Source organism: Podarcis muralis, chromosome 4 (assembly GCF_964188315.1).
Source record: "Podarcis muralis chromosome 4, rPodMur119.hap1.1, whole genome shotgun sequence".
Taxonomy (NCBI): Eukaryota; Metazoa; Chordata; class Lepidosauria; order Squamata; family Lacertidae; genus Podarcis; species Podarcis muralis.
In genome coordinates this window covers 84,885,887-84,904,844 of record NC_135658.1, presented here as the reverse complement: position 1 = coordinate 84,904,844, position 18,958 = coordinate 84,885,887, and the positions used below count along the sequence as shown (strand labels likewise).

Genomic DNA, 18,958 nt, shown 5'->3' with positions numbered 1-18,958 from the left:
CATCACAGTATGCGAGATGAGGGTTGATGCATTGAGATCAAGCAAAGGTATGTATAGCTTGAGTTGACTAGTAGTGGACACCACAACTACCCTGGGCAACTGTCAAATTAACTAATTAATTTATTAGAACTCTGCCACATTATCGGAACTACTGTCTCTGAGAAGAACTCAGTTCTTCCTAGAAGGTCAATGGAACATTGTGCTAAATTTTATGCAAACTACTACTCAGCAGTAACAGAAAGTGTTGGTGAAGCATCTAGCATTAGGTTTAAAACACAAATTACATGGCCAGAGAAAACAGAGACTGTTTTCTACCAGTTTTCCAAAAGTGTCAAATCTGAATATGACTAAAGGCATTATGATTATGAGCCACCCATCTGACTGGGTTACCCCACCCACTCTGGGCAGCTCCCAACAAAATATTAAAAACACAATAAAACATCAACCATTAAAAACTGAACAGGGCCACCTTCAGATGCCTTCCAAAAGTCAAATAGTTGTTTATCTATTTGATATCTGACTGGAGGGTGTTCCACAGGGAAGGAGCCACTACCAAGAAGGCCCTCTGCCTGGTTCTCTGTAATGTCGCTTCTCACAGTGAGGGAACGGCCAGAAGGCCCTCAGACATTTTAGGACATTTATATTCCACTCAAGGTGGTATACTAGGCACTAGCAGAGCCTGCTTACTTTCTGCAAGGCCTTCTTAGACCATATCCTGGGACCAATCTTCTATCCTGTTCAAAAATAACAAGGGCCATCAAGTCCACAATATAAGCACTAACCACACAAAGAAGAGTCCCAAGGCCTGTTCCCTCTCTCCCAGCAATGTAAATGTACCACAAGACTGGGGCTGTGAAGTTTCTATATACACCCCCCTCATATTCCCACTCATTTTTACAAGTGGCTTCCATAAGTGTATGTATATAAATGCCAAACTGAACATTTCTGTTTAACTATAGAATAACTAGCTAAGAGCAACAGAGCTGCACACAAACATGCTAATAAGAAGGGGGCATATGTGCTTTCTCTGGGGAGGCAAGTTTTCTATTACGAACAGCAATAAAGTTTTACATTTTCAGCTTTACAGCAGAGCTCTACAGAACCAGATTCGCAGAACTAACTGAAAGAGCTATTAAAATTGATGAGAATGTAATCCTTTACTGTGTGTGCTTTATTCAAGCTTATAATTAGCCTGCAGAGCATATGAATTACTCCCAGGCAACTAGGCCCAAAAACTTTCTAAAAGTTGGGGTTCTTTTTGGGTTTTTCCCCAACTACAAAAAAGAGCAGTCAAACCAAGATGGTGTTCGTGTGTGTGTAAAACTAGTTTTTGCTAACTTATTTCCAAGACTCATAGTTTCAATAACGTTACCAGCCCTAAAGGGATATGGATAATTGACAATACAAATTAGCGTTAAGACAAACAGGTAACCAACAAAAACTAGCAGTGAATTCAATACCTAAAGTACATATAGAAAAGCAAAACACAAACAAGATTATTATTGTTATCTGATTATAGCAGCAAGTGTAGAAAGAGGCATTTCTGAGGATTGGTTAGAAAAGAGATACATTATATTCGGTGAAATTTACAGTATTTGTGAGGTCAGTGAGAATGCTAAGATTAAGACTCGTTACAGTAAAAACTGTAATTGTATTGGAACAGATATGATCAAAATGTTCCTATGGAAATATTGTTATCTTAAAAGAGGCATAATTCCCTTTTGCCATTCAAAACAGGATGATTAATTTAAGGGAAAATGTGCTTAGATTATATATTGTCTACAGTTATCACTATTTTCGGTTCCCTTTCCATGACAATGCGCCACCACATGAACTATAAAATGTATGTTTTGCAGATCTAAACAGGGTTTCAGAAAACACAAATCTAGAAAACAGAGCCTCTGAGTTTAACCAGGAAATTCTAGTGCTGCATCTTGGCCACTCTCTTGCACCTGTCCCCTGCAACTCTTGTCTAACCTGTTTTAGTCAAGAACTTCACCAGATTTCAAAAGGAGGAACCATATCCTCCCTAATCCCCTGTGTCCTTTAACCCAGCTGATCACATGATGTCAGCAACCCTACAGGGCTTCAAATGACTTCTCTCCAGTGGTTCCCAGTAGCTGGTCGTGAATAATCCCTTGTTACTCAACAACCTCCAAGACCTTTTCTGAAACAGATGTTGCCCTCCTTGCAACGCACCATTTATGAAGCAGCTCGTCAAAAGCAGTACAAGGCAGCACCCTAACATCATTTCTATAGGCCCAGTCCAACTTGTAAAAAATGCCTCCTCCCTTCCAAAATCTATTGTCCGTTTTGAAAACACTTGAGGATTGACTGCTGTTCCTCAGCTTCTTTAAGTCCCCTGTATTCAAACCCCTTGCATTTTTGACCACCTGACTTGCAATAATAATAATAATAATACCCACTCATCTGGCCAGGCCTCCCCAGCCACTCTGGGCGGCCCCCAACAGAATATTAAAAACACAGTAATACATCAAACATTAAAAACTTCCCTAAACAGGACTGCCTTCAGATGTCTTCTAAAAGTCAGATAGTTGTTGGATTTCCTTGACATCTGATGGGAGGGCGTTCCACAGGGAGGGCGCCACTACCGAGAAGGCCCTCTTCCTGGTTCCCTGTAACTTGGCTTCTCGTAGTGAGGGAACCGCCAGAAGGGCCTCGGAGCTGGACCTCAGTGGATGGTGGTGGAGACACTCCTTCAGGTATACTGGGTCAAGCCGTTTAGGGCTTTAAAGGTCAGCACCAACACTTTGAATTGTGCTCGGACAGAGCTGCAAGGCATGCATGTATATAAACACAAATGCACTGGCAAATGCCATTTAGAGCTGATTCTATTTCTAGAATCTGCAGTGGTACCTCTGGTTATGAATTTAATTCGTTCCGGAGGTCTGTTCTTAAGCTGAAACCATTCTTTACCTGAGGCACCACTTTAGCTAATGGGGCCTCCTGCAGCCGCTGTGCCACCGCCGCGCAATTTCTGTTCTCATCCTGAGGTAAAGTTCTTAAACCGAGGTACTACTTCCGGGTTAGCAGAGTCTGTAACCCGAAGCGTTTGTAACCTGAGGTACCACTGTAATCTCCATTCGTATACAGATGCTAGGGGACCAGCGGCCTAACACATACCTCAAGGAGTGCCTCTCTCCTCATGAACCAACCCAGAACCTGCACCTGAGGCCCTTCTTTGGGCTTACTCTCCACAGGAAGTGTGCAGGGTGGCAACATGAGAACAGTCCTTTTCCACAATGGCTCCACCTGTGGAATGGCTCTCCCCAACAAAGCATGCCAGGAGTCATTGCTGTGCTTCTAGGTGCCAGGCAAAACCCTGGCACCTAGAAGACCCAGGCTTATGGTTTGTAATTGCCAAGGCAGTTACTCTGGCCTTTGTGGGACTTATCCTTTAAGTGGTGTGGGTAGGACTTGTTCCTTTTAAATTCAGTGCTGGAATGAGTGTTTAAGGTTTTGTTTATTGCTGTTTTTACATTATTTCAATCCCTTCCATTTTTATTTTTGCTGTGCAAGTTGCTTTGAGAGGCCTGGGTGCAAGCAGTAACAATCACAGCTACAACTCACATCGGTGCTGGAATCTATTTACTAAATGAGCACTATTGGTCTCACCTGTCCTTGAGATCTGACTGTCCACAATAGTTTTTCTTTGTTTTTCTCTTGCTATCAGTCACTTACTACACCCCTGTTAACTCCTAAGTGTCTGCGCCCAGGACATGCCAAGCAGGAATTAAAAGAACTCTGGGCCATGTCATTTTTGAGCATGTCGCTTGAAAAGACTCATATCTGCCACTCACGAGTACCAGTACTAGAGTTTCCTGTAGAAGCAGCCTCCCTCCATTCAAGAGGGCAGTAGCTCACTCTTCCTAACCCTGCTTGCTCTTTTCGGCTTCTGATTGGCTCCAGAGCCTCACAAGATCCAGAAACTCCAGTGTACTGGGAAATAAGTTTGCATAAAAACCCTCAAGCATGATATGTAATGCAGCCTCAACACTTTACCTCATAATGATGGGCTTGTAGTCTCAGCTGTGCCCCAATAAAATATACCTGCTTGTTTCCAAGTAGAGAACAAGGAAGCACGCTTCTGCTTCCCATTTTTGGCATAGTTACAGAAGAAAAGGCAGCTCAACTCTTGGGCCCTCTTTCTAGCCAAGGCACAGCCAACCCATTCAGATCTACTGCGGCCTGCAAAGAACAGAAAGCTGCAGTGTGGGTTAGTTCTGCTATTCAGCTTGGCTGAGAAGAAAGTTCTCTCTTCTTGTTTATGTAGTCACTTATCCCTTGGTCTGGTGAAACACAGGCCTCCTTCCCTCGCACCACTTCTCCTTGGTAGGCCATAGCAACACCAGGCCAGAATAGGAAGGCCTACATGTCTACCACCACTTCCTGGGATCCTGCAGGCCATCAAAATGCAGCGCTCTTGAGTTTGGAAAACCGGACTCGCGTCTCAACATACAAAATAGGAATGCCCATCTGAATTCACAGCAGAGTTCTTCTTCCCTGTTTGCTACGCACAAAGAGATGTTATTTTATGCTACTTAATGCAAATACTACGACACTACAGATGCAAAACAAGTTTCAAAGAAGTTTTCCAGAGAGATGGAAAACTCACGGGTATTAATAAATGAGGCCGAAGACGGACTCCTTCCTTAAAGCATGAAAAGAATTCCTGAAACGGCTAGTATTTTAAATACTGTACAATTAAGTCCCCCCCCCCAACAAATATTACTTCAAGGAGGCCATATATGGATTTTGCTAACAAAAAAATAAGGGAGAAAAACTTAAGGTAAAACTCACTAAATCACACTCATTCACTCACTCTCTGTCTCTCTCTCACACACACACACACCAGCCAAAAAGTTACCTCTTTGTACCTTTTTATAAACCTCATACACTACCTGACCCTTACCCAGATGTGATGACCATGGTCATCTATGTGCCTTAACTGTAGTGGATCAGAACATGGGGTTTTTGTGAGGGGCATTGTTGCTGTTTCTAAAGGGAGCCCTTTAAAAGATCTTGGCCACAGGATACACACCTGCATTACTGCTAGCCGCTCCCAGGTGACAGCAGAACCCAAAACAAATTAAGGGTTGCCCCTTAATTTAAAACAGCAAACTATCCGGATTGTACTTTGAGCGAGGCACCAACCCCCTCCCTTTGCAAGGGGCGGCCTGAATAGTTAGCAGAGCAGGAGATTCTTAATTTTCAGGGTCTTGGGTTCGAGCCCCACGTTGGACCAGGAGATTCCTGCCCAGCAGGGGGTCGGCCTAGCTGACCCTCGAGGTCCCTTTCGAGACTGCATTTCTAGCAGTCTGTCCCCTCAACACCCCCCCCCCCTGCTCATTTAGACGCTCCCTCCAGCTCCTTTACAAGTTAGACAGGTTCACCCAGCCCCCACCCTCACCCAACCCAATGTTAGCACCCCCGGGGATGAAACAAACCCCTGCATACCACTAAATTAGCCCGGGGGAGGAGGAAGAGTGTGTGTAAAGGACCGTTCCCCCCCCCCTCAAAAAACCCCAGCTCCCCCTCTGCGTTCCCATTTGGGGGGGGCCTCTTGGATTGCAGTTTGAAGCCCATGCAGGGAGGTGGGTTAGGACGGTGGGAGAGCCCGGAGGCGGCGGCTGGTTTCTCACCTGCATGCCCGGCAGGCCAGGCTGCTGCACCGGGGAGTGAGCCATGATGACGGAAGCGGCAGAGGCAGCGCTGCTACCGCCCCTCCTGCGCGCGGGCCCCTCTCCTTTCCTCCTCTCTTGCCTTCCTTCCCTCCTCCTCCTCCTCCTCCTCTCTCTCGAAGCAGCTCCAGGAACGGAAGGATTCACCTCAGCCCCATCCCCAGCCAGCACCCGCTTGCTCCTTCCCCCTCGTGCACCCCCGATCCACCAGGGCTAGGCGAGCTACCAGCCGACTACGGAAGGGACGGGCGGGCGGGCGGGCGGAGGACTCCCGGGTCTCTGTGCGCCTGTGCGCGCGCGCAAGCCAGCGAAGAGGGCGGGCAGGCGCACAACACAGCCGGGTTTGGGAAAGGGGTGAACCTGGAGGAGGAGCGAATCCTGACCCTCCTCCTCCGCGCACGGGTCCGTAAAGGGAAAGGACGAGGCCACGAGGAGGAGCCACGCTTCTCGCGCAGCCCAGCCGGGCCTATTGGCGCGCGGCGATGGGGCGGGCGAGGCGGGCGCCCCTCCCTTCCTCCCCAAAAGAGTTCTGTGAAAACTCGGAAAGCGAACTCGCTTGTAGATGGTTCAGATGCACTATTCATATGCATATATAGATATGTCTTGCCCGCATCAACCTCTGCAACCACAGCGCTTGGCTTCGCCCCCGATGGCGCACTCTTCCAATCACAGGGCTGAGGTCCCTTCGGCCCCCCAAATAAAATATATGCCCCCCAAATAAGATATATGCCCCTAAAGTTGATGGGCATTGCCATTCAAATTGTGTGTGTGTCGTCTTGGGATCTATTTTGCAGGAAGGGGCTTACCCGCCCCCTCCCCATATTTTATTCAGATCGGCCCCCTTGTTTCTCAGATGGACGGATGCCAATATATAGGTCCCAGTCGAATCGAACTCTTGATGACAAATGTCTCCGTTTGTGTCGTGTGTTTTCCCCAACTCCACTTTCGCTCCTCCCTTTCGTGTGACCCTGGGCCATTCGGAAGTGGGCGGAGCCAGGAGCAGCTGACGGGGTGATTGCCAGGATCCTGAGGAGGGCGGCGGGAGGGAGAGGGCGCAGCTGCGCGCAGGGCGCGCGTCCTCCTCTTCTCCCCCCCCCCCCCCCGCCTTCCCAGCACCTTTTTCCCGGACTGGGGGAGCGAAATCGGTGCAGGAATTCGCACGCGCTGACCTTGAGATTCGATTCAGGAGGCATCTGCGGCGAGCAGGTGCATAGCTTCTTCAGCTCTGCTTTGTGGAAATGGACTGCCGCAGTTATGGCTGTTTTAGGTCGGCTACAGTATTCATCCAGCTAGCGGTTTAGAAGTCGTGCAGGTTTTCTAGTGCCACGGTCTCCATAGCTAAGAGTGTGTTTTCCTTCTCTCTCAGCCCAAGCCAGCTAAGCGAGAGGCTACTTGCAAGTCTGCCCTTACAAAAAGCACACTTCAGTTAACTCTCCTGTGTGGTTCATGTTCAAAGGGATTTCTTAAGACTCTGGTGCAAGGGCAAAAGAGGAAAAAAGAAAGGCACAGATTAAAAAGAAGATAATGGTAGTCATGCTAATCTCAGACACTCCCACTGTCCCTATTTTCCAGGAACAGTCCCAGATTTACAGAAACCATCCAGGTTTCTGATTTGACCCCAGAATGTCCCGCTTTTCCTTAGGATGTCCCTATTTCATTGGAGAAATGTTGGAAGATATGGAGTTAAGTGAGCCAAGAAGATAAGTAACCTTTAGAAGACATCTGAAGGCAGCCCTGTACAGTGGTACCTCGGGTTACATACGCTTCAGGCTACATACGCTTCAGGTTACAGACTCTGCTAACCCAGAAATAGTGCTTCAGGTTAAGAACTTTGCTTCAGGATGAGAACAGAAATCGTGCTCTGGCGGTGCAGCAGCAGGAGGAGGCCCCATTAACTAAAGTGGTACTTCAGGTTAAGAACAGTTTCAGTTTAAGTACGGACCTCCGGAACAAATTAAGTACTAATAATAATAATAATAATAAATTTCATTTATATCCCTCCCTCCCCAGCCGAAGCCGGGCTCAGGGCGGCTAACAACAATAAAATAGTGCAACATTCTAAAAACCTTTCATTATAAAAATTAATTAAAATCCAATTGATGGCAACCAACTTAACTTAACCCGAGGTACCACTGTATAGGGAAGTGTTTAATGTTTAATATGTTGTTATATATATGTTGGAAGCTGCCCAGAGTGGCTGGGGCAACCCAGTCAGGTGGGCAGGGTATAAATAATACAATATTATTATGGAATAGGACATCCCTGTTTTTGTCGGAGAAATGTTGGAAGGTATGTGATCTCAGGTAGCAGGTTTTCCATTCTGTTCTTCTGTGTGGGGCTAATTGACAAAGACGGCCAATCAATTTCCTAACAACTCTTCATGCGGTTATAATTGCCTACATTCCTTTCTTGGGATGATCAATTAACCATTATCAGAAGTTTCTGTTTTAATGCAGTAAAAGCGTCACACCCACAACCTCAACGCTTACACAATCAAAGAGGTTGCAGATGCTTAATGACACCAAAAGGGCTGGATGAGGTTTCAGCAACACACTCAACCTCACTGGTTTCACAAGGGAGGCTGTCGAGATAATTCGGCTCAAGAATGTGTAGTGTTTATGCCTCACATAGAGTGGCCAGTTGGCAAAGAGGGCAGGGCTCCTGCAACTTTCATAGTTATGTAAAAGCCCCACCTGCTGAAATTCCCTCTTCTGGCATACATCCATGTATTTCCAATTTAAACCCATTTGACAAGTGATCTCTTGCGACAAAAAAAGGTTAGCGTTGGTTAAAACGATTGTTCCTCCTAAGCTAACTTTTATTATTCAGAGCTTACCAATTTCAGTTTCTTTTAAACAGCTTTGGAGCTGGCAGCGGCAGCTGAATTATTTTATTTTTGCTTGCAAATGACCTAGAAAAGGTGGAAAGCTGCTGTGCTTACCTTTAAAATGGGGGAGGGGGAATGGGGGCTTCCTGATTTAACTAAGTATTGCCAAGCAAACCAAATTAGACATTTTGTTTCCCACACATGGGATGATACCAATAGGTGGTTACATTTACAAACCCAAACTATTAAAGGGATCACAACTATATCACGTTTTTTGGTTTTTATTATGTATTTCGTGTTTTCATATTTTGATTTTATGTTGTAACCACCCTGAGACCTGTGGGTATAGGCAGTATACAAATAAACGATGATGATGATGATGATAATAATAATAATAATAATAATAATAATACAGCATAAAGGTAAAGGGACCCCTGTCCATTAGGTCCAGTCGTGGATGACTCTGGGGTTGTGGCACTCATCTCGCTTTATTGGCCAAGGGAGCCGGCGTACACCTTCCAGGTCATGTGGCCAGCATGACTAAGCCGCTTCTGGCGAACCAGAGCAGCACACGGAAACGCCGTTTACCTTCCCGCCGGAGAGGTACCTATTTATCTACTTGCACTTTGATGTGCTTTCGAACTGCTAGGTTGGCAGGAGCAGGAACTGAGCAACGGGAGCTCACCCCATCGCAGGGATTCGAACCACAGACCTTCTGATCGGCAAGTCCTAGGCTCTATGGTTTAACCTACAGTGCCACCCGCGTCCCTAATAATACAGCATACCCCTTCTTAAAGCATAAATTCAGAACCCATGGCTCATAGATTCATATAACCCAAGCTAATGTGCTGGAAGGGGACTGCGGGTGTGTTGTTCCCTGCCATGTCGCTGGTGATCCCTTGCCCTTCCACTCTTTGTATCTAAATGTACTGTATATCATATTTATTATGCAACTAAGTTGAGGGCTAAGGGGTTTTATAGGCTTTTAGGTTTCTATGTTGATGGCCAGTGGATGATTTAATTATATATTTTACTTGATCTGATCCTTCCTTCCACCCACATATGTATAGATCTCCCCAAAATCCTTCTACCGATGCTTCCGACTTTTAACAAACTCCTATGGTCCCGGTAGCAGCAGTGTATAATTACTCCAGTCTAACATCCATGTGTCCTGGAATTTGCAGTAATGTGGCTGAAGAGAGCCCTGGTCTGTTACCACGAAAAGGGGGGCTCACCATAGCCCATCAATTGTCAATCCCTCTCTGTTATACCTTAAGAAATCTCTTTAGATTGTTGCTTGTTTTGATAATCTTTTTTGGTTTATAAGATAGTCTGAAAATGGGGGTGGTATGTAAGTCATACAGACAGGCCTTTTTTTAAGCTGGGACTTGCCAGAACTCAGTTGGCACCATTGCCATTCTAACAGAACGAGGGAGGCGTTTATGGCGAGTTCCAGCACCTATTTTTTTCTAGAAAAATAGCACTGTATACAGATGAGGAGTAGATAACCCTTTGCAGTGCAAAAGGTGACATTCCCTTCTGGACAATCTTCCAAAGGCCACAAGAGAGTGGAGGGCAAGGACAAAGGCAAAAGTGGGCAAAGCTACAAATGTAATTTTACCTTTGTGCAGCAGGCCAGGTTGTATTCGCATACCTCTCTATATTCCACCCAGACAAGGAGCATTGTCAGAGTTCACGGACATGTTTTAGACAGGCAGAATCACTCAAGGCAGGGCCAATGAAGGCTGTAAGCTTTCCCTGGTGCCCCCATAGAGTCTCCTCCACCCTCTTAAATTAGCATTTTATTGTAATGAAAATGGTGTGTTCCTGGTTGTGGTGATGTAGTGGGGCCATGGATTTACAAAAGGCTGGCAATTCCTGCGCTATCCTGATCCTCAACAGTAATGAAACAGAAGAAGAAGAAGAAGAGTTTGGATTTGATATCCTGTCTTTCACTCCCTTTAAGGAGTCTCAAAGCGGCTAACATTCTCCTTTCCCTTCCTCCCCCACAACAAACACTCTGTGAGGTGAGTGGGGCTGAGAGACTTCAAAGAAGTGTGACTGGCCCAAGGTCACCCAGCAGCTGCATGTGGAGGAGCAGAGACGCGAACCTGGTTCCCCAGATTACGAGACTACCGCTCTTAACCACTACACCACAGAAAGCCCAGCTCTTTTCTTCCTCTGAGAAAGTAAACCAAACCATTCATTTTTCGAGTCGCAGTTTTATTTCGTTTGCCTTTGCTTGTTTATAATGCAATTCCTCTTTGTTCATCTCTATCACAGTAGGCACCTGAAGCTAGATTTGGCAGTCCTCTGGCAGAAAACAAAGGAAGAGGTGTGTAGTGCAATACCAGGGTCATCAACATTCAACTGGCTCAGATACGTGTTTTCAGGAGGAAAAACCCCACACACATGTATAATAGCAATCATTATCTGTAGGACAGCATATCAAAGAGCCTCTAAAGCCTGTATGTTTTGTGAGACAGGAGCACTTGCCTTCTGATACAACATGAAATTAAAGCAGTTCTGTATAAAAAAATAATACTTTGAATGTCTTTTCATTGTGGCCAGGTGTAATTAGGTTCAGATCCCTTTTTAAGTGCAAAATCTGCTGAGAAAGAACTGGGGGGGGGGTCCTCATTTTCTTCACAGGAGAACAGATTTCTTAATCTTCGCCCTCGGGAGGGTGTATTTTGATGGTGTTCACGAACCATCCCTGCCCAGTGAGAAGGCAGCACATGTGTCTTGGACTACAGATGCAGTTGTCCCGATGACAGTTTATATTCACATTCAGCCTTTAGTATACGCTCACATCTGAGTCTGTAAAACGGGTGCATTTCCATTTTCATAAGATGGCGGTTCCTTTTCCCTCTTCTTTTCGTCCTCTACCATTTGAGCTTCAACCTCAACTGGATCCACATAAGTGTAAAAATAGGCCATGATGGCAAAAACAAGGGTAACTGCAACAAGTAAAGCTGCAAACAGAACGTATTCTACCCACTGTAAAATAAAAGTTAAAAAAAAAGGTTTTAGATTTATATATATTTATATATACAACGTGCTATTGCTAACGAATATGCATTTATGCATTAATTCAAAGAACAAGAGGATTTTTAGCAGAAGTCATTACATTAATTCAAGGCTTGTTTCAAACATTAGCACACTCACATGAGATGCCCTTGGGAATCCAAACTGCTACCTTGCCTCTTGTAGGAAGTAGCACTTGGTTCAGGAAAATTGAGACTGCAATCCTAACTGTGTCTACTCAGAAATAAGTCCTGTTGAATTGAATGTGGCTTACTCTCAGATAAGTGGGGTTGCAGCCTGATGGGGAACAAATTTCCTTGCACTCCACAAAGGCAGTGGATAAGGAGCAGGGGTAATTTTTGTAGGATTGTGTCTGGTACTTAACACGGAAATTCTGGTTACAGATAGGTAGCCGTGTTGGTCTGCCATAGTCAAAATAAAAAATAAAAAAATTCCTTCCAGTAGCACCTTAAAGACCAACTAAGTTAGTTCTTGGCATACACACGAAAGCTCATACCAAGAACTAACTTAGTTGGTCTTTAAGGTGCTATTGGAAGGAATTTTTTTTTGTTTTGACGGAAATTCTGGTATCTAGAGATTTCCATTTCTATAGTTTTAACAGAACCTTTCTTTGGCTATGCTATTATTACTACTGCTAGTACATGGGCTACAAAATTGTGCTCTGCAAAAACTTAAAACTTCTGAGTCGTTAATTGAAGTCTTCCATCTTTAGATTTGCAAGTCATGTCACAATTGCTACCATCCAACTATCAGAGGTTACAAAGAAAGGAAAAATATACGATAACAACAAGAAGAGATGAGGAAAACAACAAAGAGAGGAATGGACAGAACTGTGAATATTAATTGGACAGAACTGCAAATATCAAAGCAGCAGCAATAGAGATGATTGGATCCCTTTCTGAGCTCGAAGCATGGGTACCCCCAACAAAAATTTAAAATTTGGCTCTGTAATTTGGAACTAATGTGATTTGATTGGTTTGTTAATAAACATTATTTTAAAAAAAACAACAATTGCTACCATCCAGAATCACCAGATTTCCTGAAGTTCTCTGACCTAACCATATGCTTTTGTACCAAAATTAAAGTTCCAGATGTTGAGTGTGAAGGTTCTCCAGTGACTTATCCCCGCTCCCCACCCATACAGGATACAAGATATACAGCCCATATGAACACACAAGCCTTATTGAACACAGCAAGACCTGTTTCTGAATGCATAGGATTGTGTTGTTAATGCACTGGACCCCTGCTATCTTCATGGAACCTATACCAAAGATTCCAACACGTAAAACTAACGTTAGAGATCAAGGATTCAAAGCCATCTGTATTTCTCGCTGTGCATCGTATTGACATCTTTGCATGCTCAGTATTCTATTGAAACTACAACTCTGCCATAGCAACAGAGCTGTGTTTTAGTGACTGTTCTCCCCATACAATAGTATTCACCAGTATATCTAGATATAAAAACTTGTAGCCCTGATGTTAAGACAAAGTTTACTTTACCTGTTCTTCAATTTTTGAAGCTCCAGCTATAATAAGAACAATGATATTCCCCACAGCCACTGTCAACAGCCATCCAGCTTGCAAAACAGACTTCATGTTTGCAGGAGCCTACCGAAACAAGTTTTTTAATTGCACATTGTTTTGAGGTACAGTATTGAATATTTATGATTCAAAATTGGCTTTCAAGGGCCAGTTGTATATTGAGTAATTATGTCAAGGCTATGCGGATGGATTAAATACAAAACTCAGGAGGCAGATTACAACACTTTCCTTCCCCACTGTGGTTCTAACTAAAATCACCCCTACACTTGTTTTTGCTCTTACTAGGGTGAATGCCATCCACACGTGGGGGGAGGGGTATTACTGGGGTTGCAATGGGATCGCAGTTCCTATGAAGGAAAAAATGTCAAGAAACATCCACCCACCCACTCTGTTGAGCTTTCTATTAATTGTTTTTAACACTCCTGATGTGATTGCTATATGCACCATCTAGTTTTGCCCTCCTGTTGGTTGGAAGTAGCTCGTAATCGTTTGCAAGCTAAGAAATTACTTCTGGAACAGAGTAGAATTCTTTGTTCTTTTTTGATCACACCTAGTCACAAAAAAGGGACGCGGGTGGCGCTGTGGGTAAAAGCCTCAGTGCCTAGGGCTTGCCGATCGAAAGGTCGGCGGTTCGAATCCCGGCGGCGGGGTGCGCTCCCGTTGCTCGGTCCCAGCGCCTGCCAACCTAGCAGTTCGAAAGCACTCCCGGGTGCAAGTAGATAAATAGGGACCGCTTACTAGTGGGAAGGTAAACAGCGTTTCCGTGTGCGGCTCTGGCTCGCCAGAGCAGCGATGTCACGCTGGCCACGTGACCCGGAAGTGTCTCCGGACAGCGCTGGCCCCCGGCCTCTTGAGTGAGATGGGCGCACAACCCTAGAGTCTGTCAAGACTGGCCTGTACGGGCAGGGGTACCTTTACCTTTACCTTTAGTCACAAAAAAACCCCATAGCTTGGCATTACGGAATCACATGCTCTGTCAGTGGTTCTCAACCTGTGGGTCCCCAGATGTTGTTGGACTACAACTCCCATCATCCCTGAGCTCTGGCCTTGCTAGCTAGGGGTGATGGGAGTTGTAGTTCAACAATATCTGGGGACCCACAGATTGAGAAAGGCTGAACTGTATCAGTTTCTACATGGGAAGTACTGTGCAGACTAGAAAAATATTCATAATGAGAGCACCATTGAAAAATACAAATCTGAGTTCACAGAACTATGCCACAGAACTATGCTATGTGTGTCAGATGGCTTAGGATCCATCTCACACACACAGATTCTACAAGCTCACTTGCAAATCCTACTGCTGGTCTTTCCTTGGGAGCAGTCTATATGCATTTCTATTTTATAACATCTCAAGGCTACTGTTGCAACTGAGACATCTCTCAAGCAAAGTCATCTACCTGGTCATATGAAAACGATAGTCCAGTGACTGAGAAGACCACTTCGGCGCAGGTGATAATGAAATACTGAGGAATTTGCCAGGCCATACTGATTGTGTTGGGTTGAATGTCTTCAACATAGTTGAGGAGTACTTCACTGCTGTTGCACTGAAAGGAAAACCAAATTATATTAATCCACACAAAGCCCTGCATTTTAAATAGGCAGCACAAATTAAAAATAACTTTAATCACAGCGTAAACTGACACTGAAGACGTAAAATGTGAATAACTGCAAAAGACTACCCCTTTACAAAAGGAAACATTCTTTTTTAAGTTGTTCACATTAAAAAAGATTATTATAAGCAAATCAACAATGAGAAACACAGTGATCTCAGGTGCACTTGTCCAGAGATTCTGATGGCTACAAAATCTCCACTGTGCACACTGACAGAGCTTCCATGTCACCAAAGACTCCCCATTCATTTCAATGGAAGAAACAAGGGAATGCTTGAAGGGAGATATAGTCTCCGCTAAAGTGAATGGGAAAGCATGTTCATATAAAGAAATCAATGTGCAGAGAAGAGCACATGACTATGGATTAAGTATGGAAGTTGTATATTATGACTACCAGATGATGATGATTAATAATAATAATAATAATAATAATAATAATAATAATAATAATCCCAATTGACCGAGTTGCCCCAGCCCCACTCTGGGCAGCTTCCAACAAATCAAAACACAGTAAGATATCAAACATTAAAAACTTCCCTATACAGGGCTGCGTTCAGAGGTCTTCTAAAAGTCAGATAGTCTATAGTCAGATAGATAGCAATAGATAGCAGATCATCCAGGTATATTTTAATTTGAAACCAAAAGCCTTTGAATTATAAAGTGGTTTGTGTATTTTAAGTTTAAACAGATCCTATTTGCATTTACTGTGACTTCCATCATTAGCTATACCAACTCTTCAGTGCTAATCTTTTATGAAGGCATGTGTGTTTACAACAGCAGTATACTTCTAGTCATATATATTTTGCTTTGGTAACTTTGGTATGGTTATGGTGTGATATTTGTTATATATCGGTACTGGTGAGCCTATGGCTCTCTTGATACTGTTGGACTCCAACTACCATCAGTCTTAGCCAGCATTGAGAATGGTCAAGGTTAATGGCAGCTGCAGGGTCACAGACTCCCTAGTCTTGATATTTATGGTCAGATAGCAAGCCATAACGAGGATAAAAACACCATTATAATTCATGTGGAATAATTCATGCACCATTGTTAACAGGTACCCAGAGACTTTCATTCAACTGCCAGTGGTGTTTCAATATTCCTTAAAGATAAGCAAAACAACTTACCCCATCTACTACAATAGTGTAAGCGCTGCCATAGCCAAATGTCAAAGACTTGCCACTGCAGTTACGAAGATCGCTGAGAATGGTAACAGTGATTTCTTTTCTGGGAAGAAAGATGGGAGGGGGGGAATGAAGTCTGATCAACACAACCTACCCAATTTAATTCACTTATATGAAGCTATAGTAGTAGTAGAAGAATTGCTAGTATTAAGAGCAACAGCCTGAGCATTATTTGTTCAGCTTACGATCATTAACCACGTGCATTGCGGGTTAACAGCTTACTCCCAGTTCTAAAGCTTGCTGTGGCAGGATATTGTCTAAGGAAGTTTTTCTGACCACTCTCCCAGTGCACCACCGTTACTAGTGATCAGAATGAATTATATTGTTCCATAGCACAGGCAAAGGCAAACTCGGCCCTCCAGCTGTTTTGGGACTACAACTCCCATCATCTCTGACCACTGGTCCTGTTAGCTAGGGATGATGGGAGTTGTAGTCCCAAAACAGCTGGAGGGCTGAGTTTGCCTATGTCTGCCATAGCATTTATAAAGTAAAAGCTACCCCAATGAATGCATGTTTCCATAATGACTTCTCACCAGGAACTAGGAGGCTCTAGAACAAGAGGGGGCAACCTTTTCGGCTTGGCAGGCTAAATCTGTATCTTTGACAGGTGGGTAGGAGTACCTACCTGCCAATAATCCGACACCATGACGATGATTGGCAGGCCCTGTCAAAGCTGGCCTGCAAGGGTAAAGGGGAGTCACTGACCAAGTTTAATCCCGCTTTCTGCAAGCAGTCAATCTAGTCACATCTGTAACTGTCCCATACTTGACATTACATATGACTTCAGGTATGGAGCGGGTGGATGTGGTTTGGGGAATATGGCCTTGGCAGGCGAAATGGAGAGGCCTTGTGGGCCAAAATCCATCTACAAGCCAGAGGGTCCCATCCGGCTGGTTCTAGAAAAAGAGCATTTGCTTTACACAGCTTTCTCTACTGCCAACCCCAATGCAATCTTCCAAAACTCACCCACGCTTATTGGTCAAGCATTCTCACATTTGGATCTTCTCTCTTTTCAAGCTGACTCCCACCACCCCCACCTGTCTTCTGGCAGCCAACATTTTATTTACTCATAATTACCTTGGACTTTGCATTTGTTCCAGGGCATGGCGGGGAAAATGGCAGCCCCTGACAGCAGCAGTATTTTTTGGGGTGGCTGCCATCATATTAATACAAAAAGTGTGCACATTTTCTCCCTCACAAGACTAACAGCAGTTTGAAGGGGCCATTTAGAACAGGCAAACAGTACAGCGCAAGAGGGACTAAAAATATCTCCACCATCACCAGTTTATCAATCAAATTCCGGGCCTCATAGCTCTATTGCAGTGAAAAATACATTCAGAGATCCAGTCACAGATTTTCTGCCTAATATACCCTAGTCTATTGAAGCACACATCCCATGAGTATTCTCAGTTCCTTAAAGATACTCAGATTTGTTGTAGCATAAGCTTTCATGGACTAGAACCCACTTCATCAAACAAATGTTGGCACTGAGACAAATAATTGCAATAAGACAATTATTTGTTTTATAACTAAAGTTTTTACTTGTACCGTAATTTTCTGTGTATAAGACGATGTTTTTTTCTTAATTTTTTGAGTAAAAATGGGGGGTCATCATAAACACGGTTTTTGGTAGGGCAATCAATAACTTTGAGGGCAATCACCCCAAAGTAGCTCAACAACTTTGAGATCCCCCCAAAAAGTTTAAAAATACTGATTTCTTAATTAGGGGTTCAAAAAAATAGGGGTTGTCTTATACACAGGGGCATCCTATACATGGAAAATTATGGCATATGTTATATGGTTGTAACCCACCCCATGATCTTTTGGTGAAGGGCAGGTTTAAAAAATCTGGCAAACAAACAGTAATACTTACTCTCCTCTTTGGAAAGCCGTGTAGTTTGTGGCAGAAAAATAATCCACATATCCAAAGGTAACTCCATCCATAGTGATATTAATAGTTGAATCCATATTGTTTATGAACCTTTAAGACATGATTTAAATTAAGTGTTTTTAAACAGCACAATTTATCAGTTATTGTAGATTTAGGGAACTGTTGGCCCATCAGTTGATGCTAAACTACAACTCCCATCATTCTTGGCCAACTTCTATGAGCCCTAGCAAGCATTCCCAGACGTTTGTATCAAACTATTAATACAAACTATGAAGTCCAGAGACTCCATGCAAGTTAACATGAATTTGTGTCACCCAAGACTTGAAGGTCTGTGTAACTTAAGTGAAAGGACATATTTCTTCTTTCATTTATATACAGTGGTACCTCGGGTTAAGTACTTAATTCGTTCTGGAGGTCCGTTCTTAACCTGAAACTGTTCTTAACCTGAAGCATCACTTTAGCTAATGGGGCCTCCTGCTGCTGCTGCGCCACCGGAGCGCGATTTCTGTTCTCATCCTGAAGCACTATTTCTGGGTTAGCGGAGTCTGTAACCTGAAGCGTATGTAACCTGAAGCGTATGTAACCCAAGGTACCACTGTAATGGATAACTCAAGAATGGTGAACCTTTGGCCCTCCAGATGTTGCTGAACAACTTTGTTAAGACAGATTAAAAAATGTTTATGTAGCCGAAAAGCTCAGTTTCTCAGTTGCTCCAATTTTTGTTAAAGGAAGTTGTTATATCTTATGAAATCCCATTGTTGTTGAAGCATCAATCAGACAGGAATGAAACATTATAGACCATGCATGCATATTGCCAAAAAGTTCAGCCCCACTACATAAGGCCTAGGGATAATCAACACGTCATTACACCGAGTTGTTCTGTACCCACAAGTAGGCAGCAATAGGGGGACTGGCCATGTGGGGCAGAGTGGAGGAACTTGCAGCAGAATGCCCTATGTTTTGAAAATCACTAGTGATTAAGGTGGGGGAAATGACACAGGGCTAGTTTCCCTTTGAAAACAAGTCAATTTCTAAAATAAAACTAAAAAACATAAAAAGGAATATATTACCTGATCTCATTGTTTCCTTGCTCTGGTTTTTCTGTGAGGCCATCCACAAGCTGAGAGAACGGAGATTTTGGGTTAGAGGAGTCT

The 18,958-nt window shown here is 43.9% G+C and overlaps 2 protein-coding genes across 2 annotated transcripts in view; both read right to left on the bottom strand.

Annotated features, from left to right (window-relative positions):
* STK24 (serine/threonine kinase 24) overlaps positions 1-5,977 on the bottom strand; it is a 40,592-nt gene extending 34,615 nt beyond the window's left edge. The window contains exon 1 of the mRNA XM_028728265.2: positions 5,664-5,977. Within this exon, the coding sequence (XP_028584098.1) occupies positions 5,664-5,708 (45 nt within the window). The 5' untranslated portion in view covers positions 5,709-5,977. The remainder of the gene's footprint in view (positions 1-5,663) is intronic.
* Positions 5,978-10,731: 4,754 nt separating this feature from the next.
* Positions 10,732-18,958, bottom strand: part of SLC15A1 (solute carrier family 15 member 1) — a 37,506-nt gene continuing 29,279 nt past the window's right edge. The window contains exons 18-23 of the mRNA XM_028728268.2: positions 18,875-18,924; positions 17,787-17,894; positions 15,857-15,956; positions 14,517-14,663; positions 13,078-13,185; positions 10,732-11,529 (exon numbers count right to left, since the gene is read on the bottom strand). Coding sequence (XP_028584101.2) covers positions 11,338-11,529; positions 13,078-13,185; positions 14,517-14,663; positions 15,857-15,956; positions 17,787-17,894; positions 18,875-18,924 — 705 coding nt within the window. The 3' untranslated portion in view covers positions 10,732-11,337. The remainder of the gene's footprint in view (positions 11,530-13,077; positions 13,186-14,516; positions 14,664-15,856; positions 15,957-17,786; positions 17,895-18,874; positions 18,925-18,958) is intronic.